This window comes from Blennius ocellaris, assembly GCF_963422515.1.
Source record: "Blennius ocellaris genome assembly, chromosome: 13".
Lineage (NCBI taxonomy): Eukaryota > Metazoa > Chordata > Actinopteri > Blenniiformes > Blenniidae > Blennius > Blennius ocellaris.
In genome coordinates, this window is record NC_137662.1 from 5,726,374 (window position 1) to 5,745,295 (window position 18,922).

The following is an 18,922-nucleotide window of genomic DNA, read 5'->3' on the forward strand; positions in this document are numbered from 1 at the left end:
TTTGTTGCCCGCAGGTGTTACAAATGTCTGTGGAAACATTTCGCAATGACCATAAGCTGAAACGGTTCACATTTTCACGAAGCTTTCAGCACGTTTAGGCCGTCAAAATGAAGCAGCTTGAGCAGAACCAGAAAGTAAATTAATAGCAATAATTAGAATCTCTTGCATTCCAATAGGGTCTCGCCCAGTGGATCAGACCCTCATGACTTTGAGATCATCTGAGCAGCAGATATTTGTCGCAGTAATCCTGTGTGAAGCTGATGGAGGAAGCAAACGCTGACTAACGAATATGTCAATTGTGTACATTCAATTAAGCAACAGTTGGTCTCAAAAAGCATCAGATATTTGATATCCAGATATGCTTTTGTCCAACTGTATTCTTGAGTTTCCTGTCGTTAGACTTCAGTCAAACTGAAGGGAAATGGAGGAAGAGGAGGACATGCGTCACATTGCAGAAGTGAAAGTGAAAGTCGGAGCTGCAGTTCAGACGTTTCTCCGCGTTTCTGAGAGAAGAACTGTAACCTGAGTTCATCTGGACTTTCACAGACAGCGACTTTAACACTGGTGAGTACAGCTGATCACTTTTATACAGACGCTCAGGAAACTGCATGAAGAACGGGAACAAACGTCCTCTTTTGTAGAGACATGTCCACTTTTCAGGTTTCAGGAAATGTGGCAAAAACTCGTATTCAAGCTGTGAATACGACGTAACGAAGATGTACAAAATACAGTAAATGAACTCAGATGATGTTTCCGATCATCAGTTAAAGACATTAGATGGAATACAAGAAACTCTTTCTACCTCCTTGTTTAAAAAGTTTATTCTATCTGGTTTCTCCAGCCTGGTGGACGAGAGGCCGTTATTGGGAAATCTAAGACGGCCAACAATATGTCCGCTTCGTTATAATCGCCACCATTTTGTTTTGCCATTTTGATCCGAATCACTGCCGGAGGCAATAGTACATGATCCGCAACACAACTGTGCTCCTCCAGAATTGAAACCCCGCCAGTGTGGTATCAAAATGGCAGCGCACGGGCGCCGACACACTTGTTTGCGGTTGTCGATATACTTGTTTGTGACCGCCGCCATTCGTGTATGTGGTCGCTGCCATATTTAAAAGGCCAAATGACGTCAGTGGCTTAAGTCACCTCACGGTTTCATGGGTCATGTTCAGTTCGAGGAATCACAAGAACACTGGAGGGAACATCCAGGTAGATATAATGTGAATAAGGCTCAGAGAGTATTTATAAGGTCCAGAGCCAAGTGGATTGAAGAGGGAGAACCACACCCATCATATCCCATATTCAATTTATAAAGACTCATGAAGAATGCTTTGAACAAAAAGTATAATGAAGGAGATTTTGAGTTTCTTTATCAACCTGTATGCATCTTCTAAAGAAAATGCTGAATCACTTTTATATTAGATAAATGATCTGGTTCTCGTAAATGAAGAAAACTTAACAAAGGTAGAAGAGGATGTAACCAAATTTTGAACAATTCATTTCAATGTATCATCATAAAAACAGCCTCTGATCTCCAGGCTCAGATGGAATAACTACAAACATTTCTGAAAAGAAATTAAACGTTGCTATTTGAGACAACAATGTATTACTGGTAAGGAATTATTGACAATGAAATGAGGCAGAATAATTTCAGATATCCTGAATAAGCTTTCATTCTATTTGTCATGTTTCCTCACCTTCGGGACATCATAGTGTGTCATCTAACCCCACTCTTCTCTATTCTATATACTGCATTACATTCACGTTTCCTCCCTCTTTAAATATGGTGGCTGCAGCTTATGTTTATTTTATAATATAGCGTACTCTGTGGTCCAAATTGACGTGATCATCGACAACATCAACATTTTTCCACAATTACACACTTAAATCACGCAATATGTTATATTACTGTACAGGCAGAACATTTCCTAAAAAATTTAAACAATTTGTTTTCAGCAAACTGCACCTTGATCCTGTCCTGCACTTGTTTGTTTGTTTTTCCCCACTTAAAGCACTGGTTATTTGGTGGATTACATCCAGACCCAGACACACATGCTGAGAGTTCTGGCATCAGTAACTCTTTAACAAAAAGTCATTAGGGTCACAAATTCCACCTCTTTCCCATCAGTGTGAGGGAGACAATATGTTGCAAGTGAGATTTTGTGAAACGTAGTTGTCTTTGGAGCAACAGAAACAACAATGTTCTGTATGAGCAGCCAGCTGTGTGACAGTGTGCAGGAACCGTCTGCAAATTACAAACTGCTGTAACAGCGAAGACCGCTAATACAGATTGACCTAATAACATGGCTGGTATTCACTGCAGACTTCACTTGATCACAATACAATACTTGGATTGATAGTGATCATTGGTTTGTAGTATCTGTCTTTGCTGTTGGAGCAGTGTCACAATTTGCAGACGGTCCCTGCACAGTTATGAGGGCTGAGGGGATGGTCTTATTCTTTTTAATGCTGTAAACCCATGCCTTTCTAACCGCTGTCTCACTTTTGTGATTCCATGTGGAGATATATCATACATTACATATGTATTTTCACTTTGTCATTTTGTGTCTGTGTGAGGGAGGGAGTTTGTTGGTCAGCCTCCATGTAAATAATGTGGTTCTTTGTAGCACAGTTTAGTTTAGATAAAGATCAATCAGTTTTTACATTGAGGAGCTACACAATGAAGGAAATCCTCTCTAATGCACACAAAACAAGTGAACTATCAAATATTGTCTTTGAAAAAGTGGGAAATAAAAACAACAAAGTTCACTTAAAATGTGGGCAGTAAGAGAAAACTAGAAAATTCCCACGGAAATTTTATTGTGCCTGCCACCTGCTGCCCCCTGCTGCCCCCTGCTGCCAAGTGAGGCCCCCTACTGTACTCGTGAGCCCGCGGCGGGGTCAAAAGTACGTGGAAGCCATGTCATTAGCTAGTGATTCTTGATCACAGCGCCACCATGAGGCCACCCTCCAAATTTCAGCTCATTTGAAGAAACTTGTTAGCATGCAATGCTAACACCTGCGATTTTCCTGAAAAGCCCAGAGGATACCTCCCAGGTGGGGCTGACCTGGAATCCCGAGTTTTATGACATTCTGACATGCTAAGCTAACTATCTTAGCACGGCGGCTAATTAGCGAGTGCGCCTTGATTGCAGCGCCCCCATGAGGCCACCCTCCAAATTCCAGCTCAATTGAACAAACTTTTTAGCATGCTAATTGGCATGCTAACAAGTGTTGTTGCTGAGGCATTGGCATCAGCATTAAAATGCATTGAAAAGTATGCTGCCTAAGATACTGTATGTGTGTGTATGTGTGTGAGCACTGTGTGGTCAGCCATCATGTTACTGGTCCAGCCAATCAGAGGAGGCGTGTGTGTTGTAAGGCAGATGGACTGCTTCAGTCTGTGATGCCAGCCTGATTGGGTGCAGCTTGTGTGTGTTGTCATGGAGACGGCTCCTGATTGACAGGCTGCAGATGGCAGAGACTATGAGACGTTATCTGATGAAAGAAGGTGATTAAGCACAAACGCAGGTCCCGAACAACTGCTTATAGTTGGAGAACCGTGACACTTGGGTGAAAAATTCCTTCACCGTCGGCGTCGGAAGAAGTTGAAGGACATATGGTGTGGTTTTCATGTCCTCACGAGGTTCCGTCTCCGCGTGAGGACTTGAAACAAATGGCTGAAGTTTTGGGATTTGGGGAGAAAATGTCTCCCCAAAATGTATTGGTGCGGATGGCACAGAATCCTGCGCTCCCTGTCAATTAAGCCCCGTGGAGGGAGAACCGTGTCTCTCTGAGACAAAAGTGTCCCTTCATGAGAAGCACAAGGCCTGTAGCTACATTTTGATGTATAATATGTTGAGAAAGACGAAGAAATGTGGCCGTGGCGACGAGTTAAAGACGTTTTTTTTTTTTGTGTAAAATGTCAGTTTCTTTCACTCTAACCGAAGTGTCTCACCTCTAACCTCTCCATTACACACCCATGTAAAACTGGAAAAAGGAGGGAAAACTTAATGACATTTGAAGGCTCACAGTTTAAAATTGGTGAAGGTTTTGAAAAATCCGAGCACATATCTGAATAGAGGACAAGTGCGGGAATGTTTTAAGAGTAATATGGAGTCTCCAGCTGAAAATGTGGCCACGTGACGTGGAAGTGGAAAAAGTTTTTTTTTTTTAATTGTTTTTTTTCTGGGCTCCTATGCAAAGCGGATGGGAAATTCTTCGCTGTTTTTTATGATTTCTTCGGAAACCATTTGCGATATCCATAATCTGAATAGATGCACAGGATTCCCGATAATTCCGCATGTAACGATATGCTTTTTGTGTACGTACTCCAAACGGTGCGGGACTAGTGGGTCATCAAAGTTTGTGCGGCAGAGGAAGAATAATTAAAAAAACGGCACTTTTAGGATTGTAATAATTGTGCGACGCCTCTAAAAGAGGCAGGCACAATTAACAAATGAAAATCTTCAGAATAGAAAATTGTGTTTTACTGTGTTTTACTCTCTATCTTTTGTCATCAGGGTGCAAAGATGTCTGCTGCCAGCAATCTGCCCTCTGAAGATCAGTTCCTGTGCTCCATCTGTCTGGACGTGTTCACTGATCCAGTCTCCACACCATGTGGACACAACTTCTGCAACCAGTGCATCACTAAGCACTGGAACTCCAAGGTCATATGTGACTGCCCCCTGTGTCACGAGGTTTTCAAAAAGAGACCTCAGCTGAGGGTCAACACTTTGTTCTCTGAGGTTGTTGCTCAGTTGAGACATGAAGTTGAACACAAAGCCAGCAGCAGCTCAGAGCAACAAGCTGCCAAACCAGGACAAGTTCCCTGTGACGCCTGCACTGGAACCAAAGTGAAGGCCCTCAAGTCCTGCCTGGTGTGCCTGGTCTCCTACTGTCAGACTCACCTGGAGCCTCATCTGACAGTGTCAGTCCTGAAGAAACATCAGCTGGTGGAGCCTGTGGAGAACCTGGAAGACAGGATGTGTCCGAAGCACCAGAAACCTCTGGAGCTGTTCTGTAAGAGCGAGCAGATGTGTGTCTGCATGATGTGCACTGTTTTAGAGCACAAGACTCACCAGGTTGTTCCTCTGAGTGAAGAATGTGAAGGAAAGAAGACGGAGCTGAGGAAGACTGAGGCTGAAATGCAGCAGATGGTCCAGAAGAGACGAGTGAAGATCAAGGAGATCAGAGAGTGTCTGAAGAAGAGTAAAGCTGCTGCAGACAGAGAGAAAGCAGAAGGTGTTAAGGTGTTCACTGCTCTGATGCAGCGTGTTGAGAGAGATCTGAACCAGATGATGGAGAGAATGGAAGAGGAAGAGAAAGCCAGAGAGAAACAGGCTGAAGGTCTCATCAAAGATCTGGAAGAGGAGATCAGTGAGCTGATGAAGAGGAGCTCAGAGGTGGAGCAGCTCCTTCACTCTGAAGACCACCTCCACCTCCTCCAAGGCTTCTCCTCCCTGAAAGCTGCTTTGCCCACCCAGGACTGGACGGAGGTCAGTGTCCCTCTATCATCATATGAGGGGACTGTGGTGAGAGCTGTGGCTCAGCTGGAGGAGACTCTCAGCAAAGAGATGAAGAAGAAGCTGTTTGATTGTGAGCTGAAGAGAAAGCAGCAGTTTGCAGTGGATGTGACTCTTGATTCTGATACAGCTCATCCTAAACTCATCCTGTCTAATGATGGAAAACAAGTGAGTCATGGTGACGTGAGGAAGAAGCTTCCAGACAACCCAAAGAGATTTTCTTGTTATCTTGGTGTTTTAGGAAAACAGAGTTTCTCTTCAGGTAAATTTTACTTTGAGGTTCAGGTTAAAGGAAAGACTAATTGGAACTTAGGAGTGAGCAAAGAGTCCATCACCAGGAAGGGAAAGATCACACTGAGGCCTGATGAAGGTTTCTGGACAATGTCCTTGAGAAATGGACATGAATACTGGGCTAATAAAGGGCCTTCAGTTAGTCTCTCTCTGAGGTTTGCTCCTGAGAAGGTGGGGGTGTTTGTGGATCATGAGGAGGGTCTGGTCTCTTTTTATGATGTAGAAGCTGCAGCTCTGATCACCTCCTTCACTGGCTGCTACTTCACTGACAAACTCCTCCCATTCTTCTGTCCCTGGCTTAATGCTGGTGGTAAAAACTCTGCACCTCTGATCATCCGTCCTGTCAAGCAAACTGTCTGATCAGTTTTTATCATTAAACGCCACCAACAATGAATAAAGTGGTGAGAAAGTGACCGATTCACTGTGATCCATGGTGAACAATTCTGTAATTTCACTGAGCAGCAGTTTGTACCTAAAGATCCGTTCTGACAGTTTGAACAACACAAGTAAAGATGTGATGAGAAGAGGAAACACTGAGCAGTCAGAGTCACTATAAACCTGCTTCCTCTGAGTCTGAGTCATGGCAGAGCACCTTCATGGTTGAAGCTCCATCAGGATAGTTTTCATGTGTTTGTTCTTAAAGGGGAAATTTAATGTTGGGATTTTACAATCAAATGTCACTCAATGTGGTGGAAGAAGTACCAGAGAGGATCCAAACAGAGAAAACTGTGTAAACTACGTCCTAATCGTGGTCATTTATGATGATTGAGCCTGTAAAAAGTGCTGAATGTTGGAAACAATATTAAAATGTATCAACCGCTTGATATTATCTGTAATTGCTTCTATATCCATGCAATGTTTGTGTCTCACATAAAGTTTAATAAAATTAGTGAAAAAGACTCGAATTCTGTCTTTCTCAATGAGTTTTGGTAACAAACAGCACGGTCCTTTTTATCTTGAGCTCTGACGTCACATCACTTTTACCTGCTTACGTCTTGTACTTGTGTCGCACACAAACTATCTTCTTCTTGTCTTCCTGGTGGGGCTTCTTGAACTCTTTCCTGATGGTTGATGTTATCCTGACCTCTGCTGGTCACAGAGAGGAACTACAATACACTTCAACCAGTCTTTTAATGAACTTGTTTCCCTGACACAGTTCTATTGAAGATCACTGTCATTTCAAGTGGAGGTGAAAACTATGATTCCTAGTAACTTATTGCGTTACTCTATATCTCTAGATACGCTTTCAGAACTTAAATTCATTGACTTCTATATTCAGTCCATTATTATTGTCTCCAAGATCTTTATATGCCATTGATTCAGCTCTATTTATTTGTTTTTATCCATCAATAGAAAACTCTCCCTCCATCACATTAAACTGATAGTCTAATTAAAATGTATGTTTTCAGTTTCTTATCCCTGGATCACATTACAGAAGTGCCAACATTGGCTTTTTGAAGGCCGTAGAGGAAATATTCATTGAAAACCTGCAACCTGTTGGCCAAAAGATAGTAAAACCTTAAAATGTTTCTATGTAGATGCCAAAACCTTTTTCCCGCTTTCTGCTCAAAATATTCAGTTGTTTGTTTTGACATATTTGATATTCTAACTTTTATTATTATCATGATTTATTATTATTATTATGATTCATTGTCATTATGATTAATTATTGTTAGAATTCATTATCATTGTGATTATTATGATTATGATTATTATTATTGTTGTAGTTGATGTTGTTGTTGTTATCTATTCTGTGTGTAACAATGCAGTAAAGAATTTCCCTATATGATTGAAATGTTGTATTTTATTGTATTGTATTGTATTGCATTGTATTGTATTAAATTGTATTCTATTCTAATAAATTAACTTGGGTAACGTAGATGGCCAGATTTCGGATTTTTTTTTTCGGTTTGTGAATGCAACATCAAGCTCAACTACCCACGTGACCAAATGCGGAAGTGTCTTTCTTCCAAATATAGCTTGACCTCAGCAGCATGGAGCATGTATGCCTGTAGGCGCTTCACCGCAGTAGTTTAATTCTCAGTTTTTCCCCCATAGTATAATTTATTTATAAGAAGTAAATGTACCGGCGGCTCTGATGGATCCCAATCTGTTATACTGGAAAACAGAAGGGCAGGTAACGCACCACAGCAGCAGCACCATCATTATAATTCAACTGTGTATATTTTGACTGGGACCTATTTGCTGTCAGTCTTTTTTCAGTCGGCTGCAGACCTGGTTTAATCTTCTGGATCCGGCCCTGCTACTGGCCTCTGAGGTGAGAGGTGTGAGATGGATAGAAATAAAACTTGATGTGTAACACATCTGTCCTCTCCTCAGCCTGAAATACACAAGGCACACACTCTTCTGGGGAAGTTGGAAGATCTGAATAAAGAGGTGAGACTGTCCAATAGTATCAGCAGGACAAAGCTACGGAATGGTCAATGCAGATACTTTAACATCTCTCTCTCTCTTTTTTTTGTTACTCCTCCAGGATGAAGCTGCAGTGACTCTCTCACTTGTAAGTCACAACTGATACCTCTGTCACTTTTCTGTGAACATTTAATACATACATTCAATTAGATTCACTTAGTTTCTGTAGCACGGAATGCAACACCGTCATTTCAAGGCAGTGTTACAAAGAAGGCCCAATAAATCCACAGGAGCAGGTATAGGAGGCAGTGGACAGGAAAAAAAAAACGTATTTCACAGGAGAAAATCTGCAGAACCAGACTCAAATGGAGACTTTGTGCCATTCAGGTAGGATTTCGAGAATATAAAGATTGGATCACTGGAGACGAATGAAAAGGAAAAGGAGCGAGCGAGAGAGAGAGAAACAGACAGATAGTAAACCATGTCTAGAGGTTGAGTGAAGGTCTCCCAGCAGTCCCACGAGAGCTGAAAGCTCTGCCTCCCCTGCTGCTCGTAACCACGTTGGCGAGTTATTAACTGTCGCCCGTCGTCCTGGCGGCTTCTCTGTGTCCACAGTCTTCGGTCCACGCTGACTCTGGTGCACCTCTGCCACTCGTTTTCCGTCCTCCAGGTAAAACATCAGCAACAACTTGGCTTTTCGTCCACTGTGAAATGTCGCAGCTCCGCCTTTGTACCTACACTTTCACTGTTCCGTCGCCTTATTTGCACGTCTATATTTGCAAATTTCAACGAGCTCCATGTGCAAACTATTTCATCTATCTCAACATATGAAGGCAGGAGTATTCCTGCATTGTCAACATTTTGCATTCACGTCTCTTCACGCAATGCTTTTAACCAATACCTCCAACGTGGACAAGTTATGAATGAAGTCAATTTGTTGGTCCATTTTTAATTTTACAATATTTCTATTGTTGTCTTTTAGATGGTTTCGTTAAATCAGCAGATTTTTTTGACGAAATGTTGTGAAATCATTTTCTTTTTTTCCCCACTGTTGGCATATTTAAACATGTAACTTGATACACTTGAATAATAAATATTCATCCTTTTACTTTTAAACCCTGTCCACCTGATGTTGTTACGGAAACTGAAATAATAGACTGTATTTCTTTCAAGTCAATAAAAAACTGTGTGTTATGTCTGTTTTTATTTATCAATCAGCAGCAGGCACAAATGATCTAACTTCAAGTCATATTTTAAAATATGGACAGAGCAGTTTTCTAAAGCTGATACAATCTATTTTCTTCTTCTAGCTATGCTTCCATTAGCAGGTCCTCTGGTGAGTGTTTCCTCCTGCACTGACGAATCCTTTTTTTTTTTTTTCCACATCTGGTTGTTAAAGCTATTTTTGTGGTTGTTGCTATTTGCAGGTTGTTGGCAGTCTTTTGCCTCACAAAACAGTCAAACTCGCTCTTTTCTGGCAGGTAATGAAACACAGTCGTCACTGCAGCTAAATACATTTTACACTATGAAGGTGGTCATCGTTGCGACGTCTCTGCTTTCAGTTTTTGCTGCAGAACTACTGTGCAGGGTTCAACTTTGCCCACAGAAATCGTTCATCAGAGCAGGTAATGTGGCTCATTTGCTCGAATCCTCCTGTAATCTTTTGCCCTCCTCCCGCCTCCGCTTCACTGTATCCCTCTTTATCTCTCTGCAGCAGGGCGCGAAGACGAGTCTGCGGCAGCTCGTGCTGATGGCGGGAACCGTCTCCTACACGACGTGTGCAGGGGTGTGTACGGCGCGATTGTGCTGAAGGTGCTGACGGTGCTTAATGAGATACTCGGCGAGTTCGCAAAGGCTGTGTCTGCAGGGCGTCGGGGAGGTTCGCGCGTAGCTCAAGTCAGTTCTGCACAGAGAGCTTGATCGGTGGCCAGAGGTTGCACAAGTTCCCACAATCATTGCTTAAGTAGAGGAGGAAGTCGTCGTGCAAAAAGCCAAAGTTCTTCACAGCAGTTAAAGGACTCATATAATGTGAAATTCACTTTTAATGGTTTTCTAACAGTACTATGTGCCTGTGTTTGAGGCCCCAGAAGTGAAGAGTGTGTCATCTCCCTCTCTTACCTGCTGCACTTTGTAACGAATGTGTCTCATACAGGCGTTTCAGAGATTGTCCCCTCGTGACATCATCCGGGGAGATGACCTCTTCCTCTAGTAGTAGATACTCACTTTGACCCACGTGGAGATGAAGATTATTGATGCACTGAATAGATTCAGTATAACACGAAAAACTGTAAGTTACCCACACAGTTAGCAGGAGCTAGCGTTGGCTGCTTGCTAGTAACTGTAACGACACATACGACCCACACATGATATTTTTAAATCACCACCTTCCGGAACTTCTCCTTCTGCCATACAAATAAATCCACTGTAAATACTTAGCGTATGGTACCGGTGTTTCAGATTAACTGGTTTCCATGTTAAATGGTGACTGACTTCATCTAGCGGCCATCCTTGCTGAGAGTAACGGCATATGTCAAAATAAGAGTCACAAAAGGTACGACGCCTCGAAACTTCATTGGAAATGCTGTTTAATGGCTTTGTTGGGATAGCTATGGATTTATGTCGGGTTTTTAACTTCTGTTATTAGCAGCAACAAGGGATGCAAAAGGGTCATCAGTCAACAGGGAAGCCACTTCATTTGAAACACCGCTTGTCTTTCATGTAACTTTTTGAGTGTATTTAAATTTGTACATCTACAAAGTGTCAATTGATGCGCACAGAGATTGTTTCATGAGTTGATGAGCAGAAATCAGTTTTGTAAGAACAGGAAATAATAATTATTTGTGTCAGAATGTAGGAAGCAAAAGTAAATTTGTGTTCGTGGCTTCTGCTGGAGCCTCAGAGAGTTTGTCTCTAAGACAATACAATACAAATCCACTACTCGAGCAATAAACAAATGAAAATGCACTAAAGATGGCTTGAGAACACCAAACTCTTCTTTAAAGCCTCCCAAAGGGTCCAAGCCTCTGGACGTGTGGATTTCACTCCACGATCCAAACCCTCACACCAACAAACCACTGGAGGATTTTCCATTGAAATTCTGATTAAATCCTCTTTTTTTTTTTTGTGGATCTTCTGTTTCAGGCCCTCCCTCAGATTTTCATGAACCAACTGAACGTAAGAAGTCCCCCAATCCAGAACTTCTGTAGGTCCGTGTTGCCGATCCCACTCTCAGGTAACTCCTTCACCCTGAAGCCAAAGTGCTGCGGCAGAGACGTGCAAAGAGGGAGTGGCTTTTAAAGTCGTACCAACATGTGTCACCTTTCCCAGCTGCTCTGGCCGCCTTCAGTGTGTTCGCCATAAGAAGTGAGGAGTCCGAAACCGGCATCCAGGTGTTTGATCAGCACGGGAATCTGGTCGGCATCTCGAAAGCAGCAGGAAAACAGGTAGAAGGAAAGATGCCACTTAAAGCCCGTTGGCATGGCAACGATTTCAAGTGAAAACGCAAAAATCTTTGTCGCGTTTTAGGGCTGCGTTTAAATGACGATGGTGCCGAGTCACTGAGGGCCTGTCCACACGAGAACGCGGTGTCTTAAAACCGCATCGGTTTTGGCCGGTCATCCAGGCGGTGCAGCGTTTCAAGAGCCCCGAAACGGGTTCCGGAGTCGGGACGTTTCAAAAATGCCGCCTCGGCATCGACGTGGGTGACTGCGTGCTCCAGGTGGTGCTGCAGAAGCGACTGGTGACATCTGGTTTAATATGAGAGACGAGATGTTGGATTTCTCGAAAACGAGGATTTTTGTTTTTATTTTCATGATCTGTGTCTTCCTCGGTTTTGCATACTCCATGTCTTTATCTCCATTTTTGGTGTTTTTCTGTGCCGATGAGTTACAGCGCCACCAAAAGGCCCAACATATGTACTACACGTTTTAAGCCATGTTCATATTGATGTCTGTGAGGAATTGTTTTATTTATTTATTTATTTTTAAGACCGACGTTTTGATGGTTTTGGCTCGTGTGGACAGGACATTAATGTTATACTATTTGGAAACTGCTCCCAAGGTGGAACTTCATTTCTTTGGATTTGAACACAATGCTGGCTTTAATTCCTTTTTTGTAATTGTACGTATGAATTAAGATCTTTTTGATTCCTCGTCTAGATTGCTTCATAAATGTAACCCTTTGACAGGAATGTAACGCTCCATTAAATCCTGGTTTGTGAAGATCTGCGTTCCTTTCAAGTGATGCTTGATACTTTTCGCAAACCTCCTATGGACATTGATAACTGTGTCATCGGTCCATATGAATATCCGTGTACTCCCATTGTTGTACGCACGTGCCGTGTAAAGGTGAAACTTTTCTAAAGTTCATACGATGCGTTTTCACTTGAAACGTTGTGTGTGCAAACGGTTCCCAAAAGGAAATTTCGGAAACCTCGCAATAGTTCTTTTCTTTTATTCCCATCAGGCCGTAAGAGAGACGGCACTATCGAGGGCGGCGCTGTTCGGTACCACGGCTGCTCTTCCTCACCTGCTGCTCCTGCTCCTCAAGAGGTCAGTCACTCTCCTCACGTCGGCTTTTATGTCCAATCTGCGGGAGTGAAACCCTCCCGGCCCCCCGCCAGGATTGAAAAACGGCAAAGACTATCCGTTCGCAGAACACGACTGTTCCAGAGGAGCCCCCTGCTGGTCGCGCCGGTCCGTCACGTCAGCGCCGTGTTGCTCCTGGGCCTGATGCTCCCCGTCTCCTTCAGTCTGTTTCCACAACTGGGCACGGTGAGAGCTGCAGTCCTCTGCCGATTTACTGAACCACGGCTTCGGCTGACCCTGGCCGCGTTTTTTTTTAACAGATAAAGAGGGAAGAGTTGGAGGAGGAGCTGCAGGCTGGAGCAGCAGGACCACACTTGTTCTACCACCGAGGACTCTGAGGAACCAGAACACCGAATCTCCTCTTTTAGCACCGCAGAGTTCAAGAAGTAGCCGACTGAAAGGCGGAAAGCGTCCGCCTCTACCTGTATTCGTGTGCAACGCTTAGTTCAACGCAGTCCACTTTTTGATATTAAATTTATTCTGCTGGAATATTAGACAACTGTAGTAAATATTACATCGGTTTATGAAAACACTTTTAGTTGTCAAAGTGACACGATCATTTCTTTGTACCGCACGCGTCGCCTCTCCTGAATGACCGAGCCTTCCGTTTGGCTCCACGGTGAAGAACAAAGACAATGATTCCAACTGCACGTGACCCGAAGACGAGACCAGTCAAACGCTCAGTGCAACAAAAACATGGAGGCAAACATTGATCAGTCGCACGTTTGATTTGCTTGTTGTGTGTGGCAATAATATTAGTAAAATACAAAATGTGACTTTGTTAAAAGGAAAAACAATGAAATTTCATTCACTGTCATGATGTGAAGTCTACAAACGGTTAATAGCTGAATTAAGACCAGGAAGGACATGTGCTGGTCACATCTAGCCCTGAACCTGCACAGTGAGCGTTGGTTTGTTAATCGAGGACCGAGCGGATCAGTGACGTCTGGAAGTGCAGCGGCGGCTCGTTTGTCTCCACATTAAGGGCTGTAAAGAGTGAGGTGACAATATGTTGACGTTCATGAACGTCTGAGAAGAAAGGGTGCATTTTATCCATAGTTCAGATACAAAAGGAAGGAAATTTGGTGTTTGGAAGATTGTTTCTGTGTAACAACCCCATTCGACAATAGTTCCTCCTGCTGGGAAGCCTGTTGAGACATTTGTAGGATGAGCAGCAGAACCAAGTATGTGAGTCGCACCAATAAAGTTTTTTTTCTTTACAAACATGGCGTCATTTAAAGGCAATGCACCGGCATCGTAATATTTATTGGCAAGAAGCATAATTAAAATTTTCCAAACACACGGGATGTTTTACATAAAGAACCATCTTTAAAAAACAAATACGAGTGTTACTTGGCGTTCCAATGGAGGGATTAATACTAAATGGCAACACTGTTTATATTTCTCATTATTTTTACTTGTTCATGTAATAAAAAAAAATAAAAAAATCCAGACTTGGTTAGTTTAACTAACTGGGAACAAATGTCTCAGGTCAAAGTGAGAAAAAACTAAAGTTACTAACAATTGAACCCGACTTATTTCCTGAATCTATAACTGAAACATTTCATTATGTTAAAACCCTCCCAGCCGTCGGTTGGTGTAAAATTCCAGCCTGTTCATGTTGCTGATCCTCCGGCCAGCTGATCTCCGCGGGTGCGTTTGATTCCGGTCTTTCCATTAACTTTAAGAACCCGTCCTCTCGCCACTCTGATCACTGCGCTCACTGGCACAACGGTTCCCATCACAAACCCACGCTGCCCACACTTTTCTTCCCGATGCTCATTATTTTAGCGGACGAGCCGACATGTTTGACAGGAATTGTCTCGGCGTGCGACCCGGCGCTCAGCCCGGAGGGCGTGCTGCACGCAGCGGCGCCGCCCTGCGGTAGAACCCCCCCCCCCTTTGAGTTTATATCCGTAAGAGTTGCTCGGCTGCCGCCAGGTGAAAGAGGAAGTTTTCTGTGGCCGGGTGGAAGCGGCGCTGCTTCAATCCCTCCAGTGTGATCTTGGAGTCGTCGCACTCCTCAGCCAGGCTCATCAGCGTGGAAATGACTTCTCTGGTTTTGACAGAAATGTCCTGCGGGCGAAGGCGAAGGTGAGACTGGAGGCGATGCCTCCTCCAGCTGATGTGTGTGTGTCAGGTGTGTGTGTGTGTGTGTGTGTGTGTGTGTTCTCACCTTGACGACCTGACCGTCGGACCGCTCTGCGTCCTCCGCCGACTGGACGATGAGCTGACCGATGTCCTTGTGGAGCTTCCCCATCGCCATGGCTTCTGCAGTGGAACACGACGGTGAGACAGAGCGAGGGGAACCGAGGCGCCTGTCTCGGTCAACGTTCCCGTACCTTTGGCACTCGGGGACACCGTGATGACGCTCTCCGGGAGGTTCACGAACACGTCGAACAAGTCCGATCTGTTGCTCACGTCTGGATCCACAAATCCTGCGACGTATGCTGTGAAGAAGAAGAAGAAGGAGAAGAAGTGTATTGGTGAATAAATTACTCTTTTTTTTTTTTTCTCACCGTTTGATCTCGGCACGGATGGCAACCGAGATCAAACCAGCGTGTAACGAGTCTTGTTAATTCTATAAAGCCGCACCAGGACACTTCTTTAAATCCTCCAGTTCGGGGTCAGCGAGGTGGACGTACGGGTGCAGGATGGTCCAGTCTTTTCTGTGCCACGTCAGAGCCGGCAGTACTCTGAAAGCAAAGACGGTCCAGAATCAGCCGCCGGCGGAGGGAAGGACTTGGACCGGCTTGATAAGTGAAGTTATAAAAAAAAAAAATAATAAATCACCTGGTGAACTCCAACAGTGCTTCAATCCGAGGGTGATGCACAACGACCCTCTTCTTCAGCATGAGCGCCGTGTAGAGGATGATGGTCTCCATCCCAAACTGAGACACCACATCTGAGAGAGAAAACACACACACACACACATGTTGAATGTGCAATTTGAGTGTTTATCCTCTTCAGTATAATTTAAGAGGTATTTTTGAGTTCCTAAAAATGAGAAGTAATGTGCAATACAGTTGTGTTTCTGTTCTGAGAGTTAAACTCCATGCGATGAACTTAAATGTCGAAGCAAATTCTTTTATCTATATAGTGTACATATACTTTTTTTATTTTTCCAATTCACCAAACAGAAGCTGAAAACCTGAAAATCTGCTGTGACGTTTAATAGTTTGGGGATTTTCTGGAGTGCTTTGAGTTTTCCGACGGGACCGCTGCAGTTTCTCACGTCACAAATGGGACTTGTTTCGTTAATTTAGTGGAACATTTTGACAAACGCAAAAACAGACCGTGACCCTCTGGAGGCAAAACGTTGTTGTCCTCGTCCATCTACTGAGCATGTGCAGAGGAACGATTCACGACGACTGTGGCGTGCCTGTGCGGTACAATCACTTCCAACAGCAGCTCGGGACGGAGCTCAAGCGTTTCCAGAAGGTATTGCTCTCGCCCGTTTCCATGGAGACAATGAAAGCTTTGCGTTTTCACTTGGAATTATTGCCATGTAAACAGGCACTGATGCGAGTTTTGTGCCAGCGAGGCAGTGATCTTTTATGGCAGCGCCACCGATGCCGAGTCTGCTCCTCTTCTATTATTTGCTCGGTAATTTCGAAGCCTGAGTAAAACTACGATCACCAATGAAGCTGATTTAACTTACCATGAATTGAAACCGAGAGAGAAAGGGTGAGTCTCACCTTTGATGGACCCCGCCAGGTACGCCTTCCGAACGTCGTAGTCCTTGATGAGAAAGGAGCCGTTCTCGTCGCTCTGACAGATTCCTTTGGTGAGGACGGTGATGTAGGCCTCCATCATCTTGACTGGACTGCCATGTTTGATATACATCCTGAGGAGTACACTTCTCTCCGTCAGCACCACACCCTGTAAACCATCGCGTCGTGAAGGACCGGATTCGTTCCGTTACCTGCAGAGGATTCGACTGAGCGCAGCGTACTTCTCAGGGTTGAAGTCTTTCGCTGTCACAACTATTGAAAAATGAGTGACCTTGGGAAGGGGAACAGGAACATAAATCAATACAAACAGCCTAATTGAATTAGCTCCTGAAAAAAAAGAAAAGGTTGATGAACAGAATACAAATGTGGATTTCCTAAACATGAACAGATCCAGAAATCTAAAGCTATAATTGAAAAATGTGGATGTTAAAAGATCTCAAGTTATTTTTATTTAACAGTTTATTGTTGGGGAAATCTGTGACGCGTTTGTGGCTTCAGCTTCGTTTACAGAACGGGCGTATCTGCAGCTATTCTACTGATATTTACATCATAATTGCACTATCAACCCAAGCGATACACACAACACAAAAGACTGACTGAACTGTGACAAATTAAGTTTACATGCACTGTGCATACGTGTGTTGCATGTCAATATATTGAGGTAATCAGATGAAGCATTAATGTCAGAGAACATGTTGACACTGGATCATATGATGCTGAATTATTCCAACATGACATGACACCTGAAGGCAACGAGCGAGAAGTTCGGTATCATTTACTCGAGTGCTTTTTTCGCATTCGGAGTCATATGGAGACGCCGAACACACATTGTGGGTTCAAGTAACCTCCCGCGTCTCTAAAACACGGTACCTTGTTGAGGGCTGTAGGTTCCTGTACCTCCACCGTGCTGATGTAGTACCAGGTACGACAAAACTGACCAAACACAAAGGTGTGGAAGTCCCGGCCATCCCGTGTCAGACAGCACTTCCTGAGCAGGACCTGTCTCATTTCAGAGCCCACTGATGGGTAGCACCACACCCACAGCGTGTCTCCGTTAACATCTTTCTCTGGTGGGAGACAAACGTCACACAGGGATGTTAACTCTCCAACAGGCTGCAACACAGTGAACACACTGAGCAATACAGGAACCAATGAGGGACACTTCTGGGTCACACTGTTGTCATGTGATGCTGCATGTCAAGAGGGTTTCTGATAAATGGCTCCACCACAGACTCTCCCCGAACAGGCCCCAAACTCACCGATGAGCCCGACGCTCAACATCAGCTGCGTTTCAGTCGCTGCCATCTCCCATACCTGGAAGAGTTCAGAGTAACTCAGCTGGTGTTTCAGATCAACTGGGCTCCCTGTTAACTGGTGACCCACTTCCTTTGGCGTCCGTCGTTGCCGCTGGTAACAGCAGATGTTCAAAACCAGACAGAAAAGCAGAACTGTCCTGTCCAACATTGTATAATCGCATTTCCAGTAAAGTTGAAACGTGTCGAACCGTATATGTTATTTTAAAACCAGTTGTTAGCAACAACGACGGACATCACAGAACGTCGGTCACCAGTTAACAGGGAAACTGCTTAATCTGAAACACGGCACCGGGAGCAGAGTTCAACCGCCTCGAAAGACCCACATAGAGCCGCGTGCTTACCTTAAAAGCTCTGGTGAGCTCCAGGAGTCAGACGGGCGACACTTGGAGGGATTTAATATGACAGAAAAAAAAGATCTGAAAACCGTTTTAGCCCTGCCCATGGGTCTGTGGCCCTGCTCGGGGTTGTGAAGCTGTCAACACACCTTCCTCCCTGACTTCCCTCTTCCGGGACACGCTGCTCTCAGCCAATCACATGACACCCCAGTGCTGCGTTCAGGACATTGGAAATAACATTCGCTATATCAGAAAAAAGTAAAAAAATTGAAAAATACTTAATATGTTCTGACTCTAATGGGTGAATTTAATTTAATTCACTGTTTTACGTTTTAAACATTACGAAAACACACAGAAGAGAATGAAGGCGTTTAAGTTATTTGTTCAAGTAGAAAAAAACGATTTCAGTAATATGCTTCAAATGGACAAGCATACAATCAATCACATTTTGTTTAGATATTCAAAAATACTTTTTGAGTAGTAACGCATTAACAAAACACATGTGTCAAGTCTCTTTCTCCAAACCTCACCCTTGTGCAAAAAGTAAAGTAATACAATATGAAAAAAATCTTTAGTTTGCACTATTTGTTATTTGCTTGTTTGTTTGTTGTTTCAGGATCCCCATTAGCTGCTACAGTATCATCAACTATTCTTTCTGGTGTCCAGAAAGTTATACATCCATTACATGATACTCACAAATCACTGATAAAATGCATAAACATATCAAAAGACCAATAAAAATTGCTAATACAGACATTC

General features: G+C 43.6%; 3 protein-coding genes across 5 annotated transcripts; 2 read left to right on the forward strand and 1 right to left on the reverse strand.

Moving 5' to 3' along the window:
* Window positions 1-497: 497 nt before the first annotated feature.
* On the forward strand, window positions 498-6,678 carry LOC308138554 (E3 ubiquitin-protein ligase TRIM39-like). Its single transcript, XM_080507723.1, has 2 exons — window positions 498-564; window positions 4,527-6,678. Exon 2 carries the CDS (start codon window positions 4,536-4,538, stop codon window positions 6,177-6,179), a length of 1,644 nt encoding a protein of 547 aa, XP_080363849.1. The 5' UTR covers window positions 498-564; window positions 4,527-4,535; the 3' UTR covers window positions 6,180-6,678.
* Window positions 6,679-7,802: 1,124 nt separating this feature from the next.
* Window positions 7,803-13,986, forward strand: sfxn4 (sideroflexin 4). 3 transcript variants are annotated; one of them, XM_080507667.1, is made up of 14 exons: window positions 7,803-7,956; window positions 8,032-8,097; window positions 8,160-8,216; window positions 8,314-8,340; window positions 8,808-8,862; window positions 9,503-9,528; window positions 9,620-9,673; window positions 9,755-9,817; window positions 9,910-9,978; window positions 11,334-11,424; window positions 11,520-11,635; window positions 12,657-12,742; window positions 12,847-12,964; window positions 13,039-13,985. In XM_080507667.1, exons 1-14 carry the CDS (start codon window positions 7,918-7,920, stop codon window positions 13,114-13,116), a joined length of 945 nt encoding a protein of 314 aa, XP_080363793.1. In that variant the 5' UTR covers window positions 7,803-7,917; the 3' UTR covers window positions 13,117-13,985. The 3 variants fall into 3 exon arrangements, with proteins under 3 accessions (XP_080363793.1, XP_080363792.1, XP_080363794.1); XM_080507666.1 differs by having other exon boundaries at window positions 9,907-9,978; window positions 13,039-13,982; XM_080507668.1 differs by lacking the exon at window positions 9,620-9,673 and having other exon boundaries at window positions 9,907-9,978; window positions 13,039-13,986.
* Window positions 13,987-14,129: 143 nt separating this feature from the next.
* Window positions 14,130-18,302, reverse strand: dennd10 (DENN domain containing 10). The gene is made up of 10 exons (XM_080507665.1): window positions 18,170-18,302; window positions 17,772-17,826; window positions 17,383-17,579; window positions 16,704-16,783; window positions 16,477-16,625; window positions 15,572-15,683; window positions 15,374-15,474; window positions 15,121-15,228; window positions 14,955-15,049; window positions 14,130-14,854 (listed from the first exon to the last, which is right to left on the reverse strand). The coding sequence occupies exons 2-10, from the start codon at window positions 17,815-17,817 to the stop codon at window positions 14,687-14,689; spliced, it is 1,056 nt and encodes a 351-aa protein (XP_080363791.1). The 5' UTR covers window positions 17,818-17,826; window positions 18,170-18,302; the 3' UTR covers window positions 14,130-14,686.
* Window positions 18,303-18,922: the final 620 nt, after the last annotated feature.

Bases quoted from the DNA above. Each gene is read 5' to 3' on its own strand.
- LOC308138554 (XM_080507723.1), top strand. From the start codon at position 4,536: ATGTCTGCTGCCAGCAATCTGCCCTCTGAAGATCAGTTCCTGTGCTCC.
- sfxn4 (XM_080507666.1), top strand. From the start codon at position 7,918: ATGGATCCCAATCTGTTATACTGGAAAACAGAAGGGCAG. The intron at 7,957-8,031 runs GTAACGCACCAC...ATTTGCTGTCAG, and splicing joins ACTGGAAAACAGAAGGGCAG to TCTTTTTTCAGTCGGCTGCA. The intron at 8,863-9,502 runs GTAAAACATCAG...TTCTTCTTCTAG, and splicing joins ACTCGTTTTCCGTCCTCCAG to CTATGCTTCCATTAGCAGGT.
- dennd10 (XM_080507665.1), bottom strand. From the start codon at position 17,817: ATGGCAGCGACTGAAACGCAGCTGATGTTGAGCGTCGGGCTCATCG. The intron at 15,684-16,476 runs GTGAGACTCACC...TTTCTCTCTCAG, and splicing joins CCTGGCGGGGTCCATCAAAG to ATGTGGTGTCTCAGTTTGGG. The intron at 15,475-15,571 runs GTGATTTATTAT...CTTTGCTTTCAG, and splicing joins GCACTGTTGGAGTTCACCAG to AGTACTGCCGGCTCTGACGT.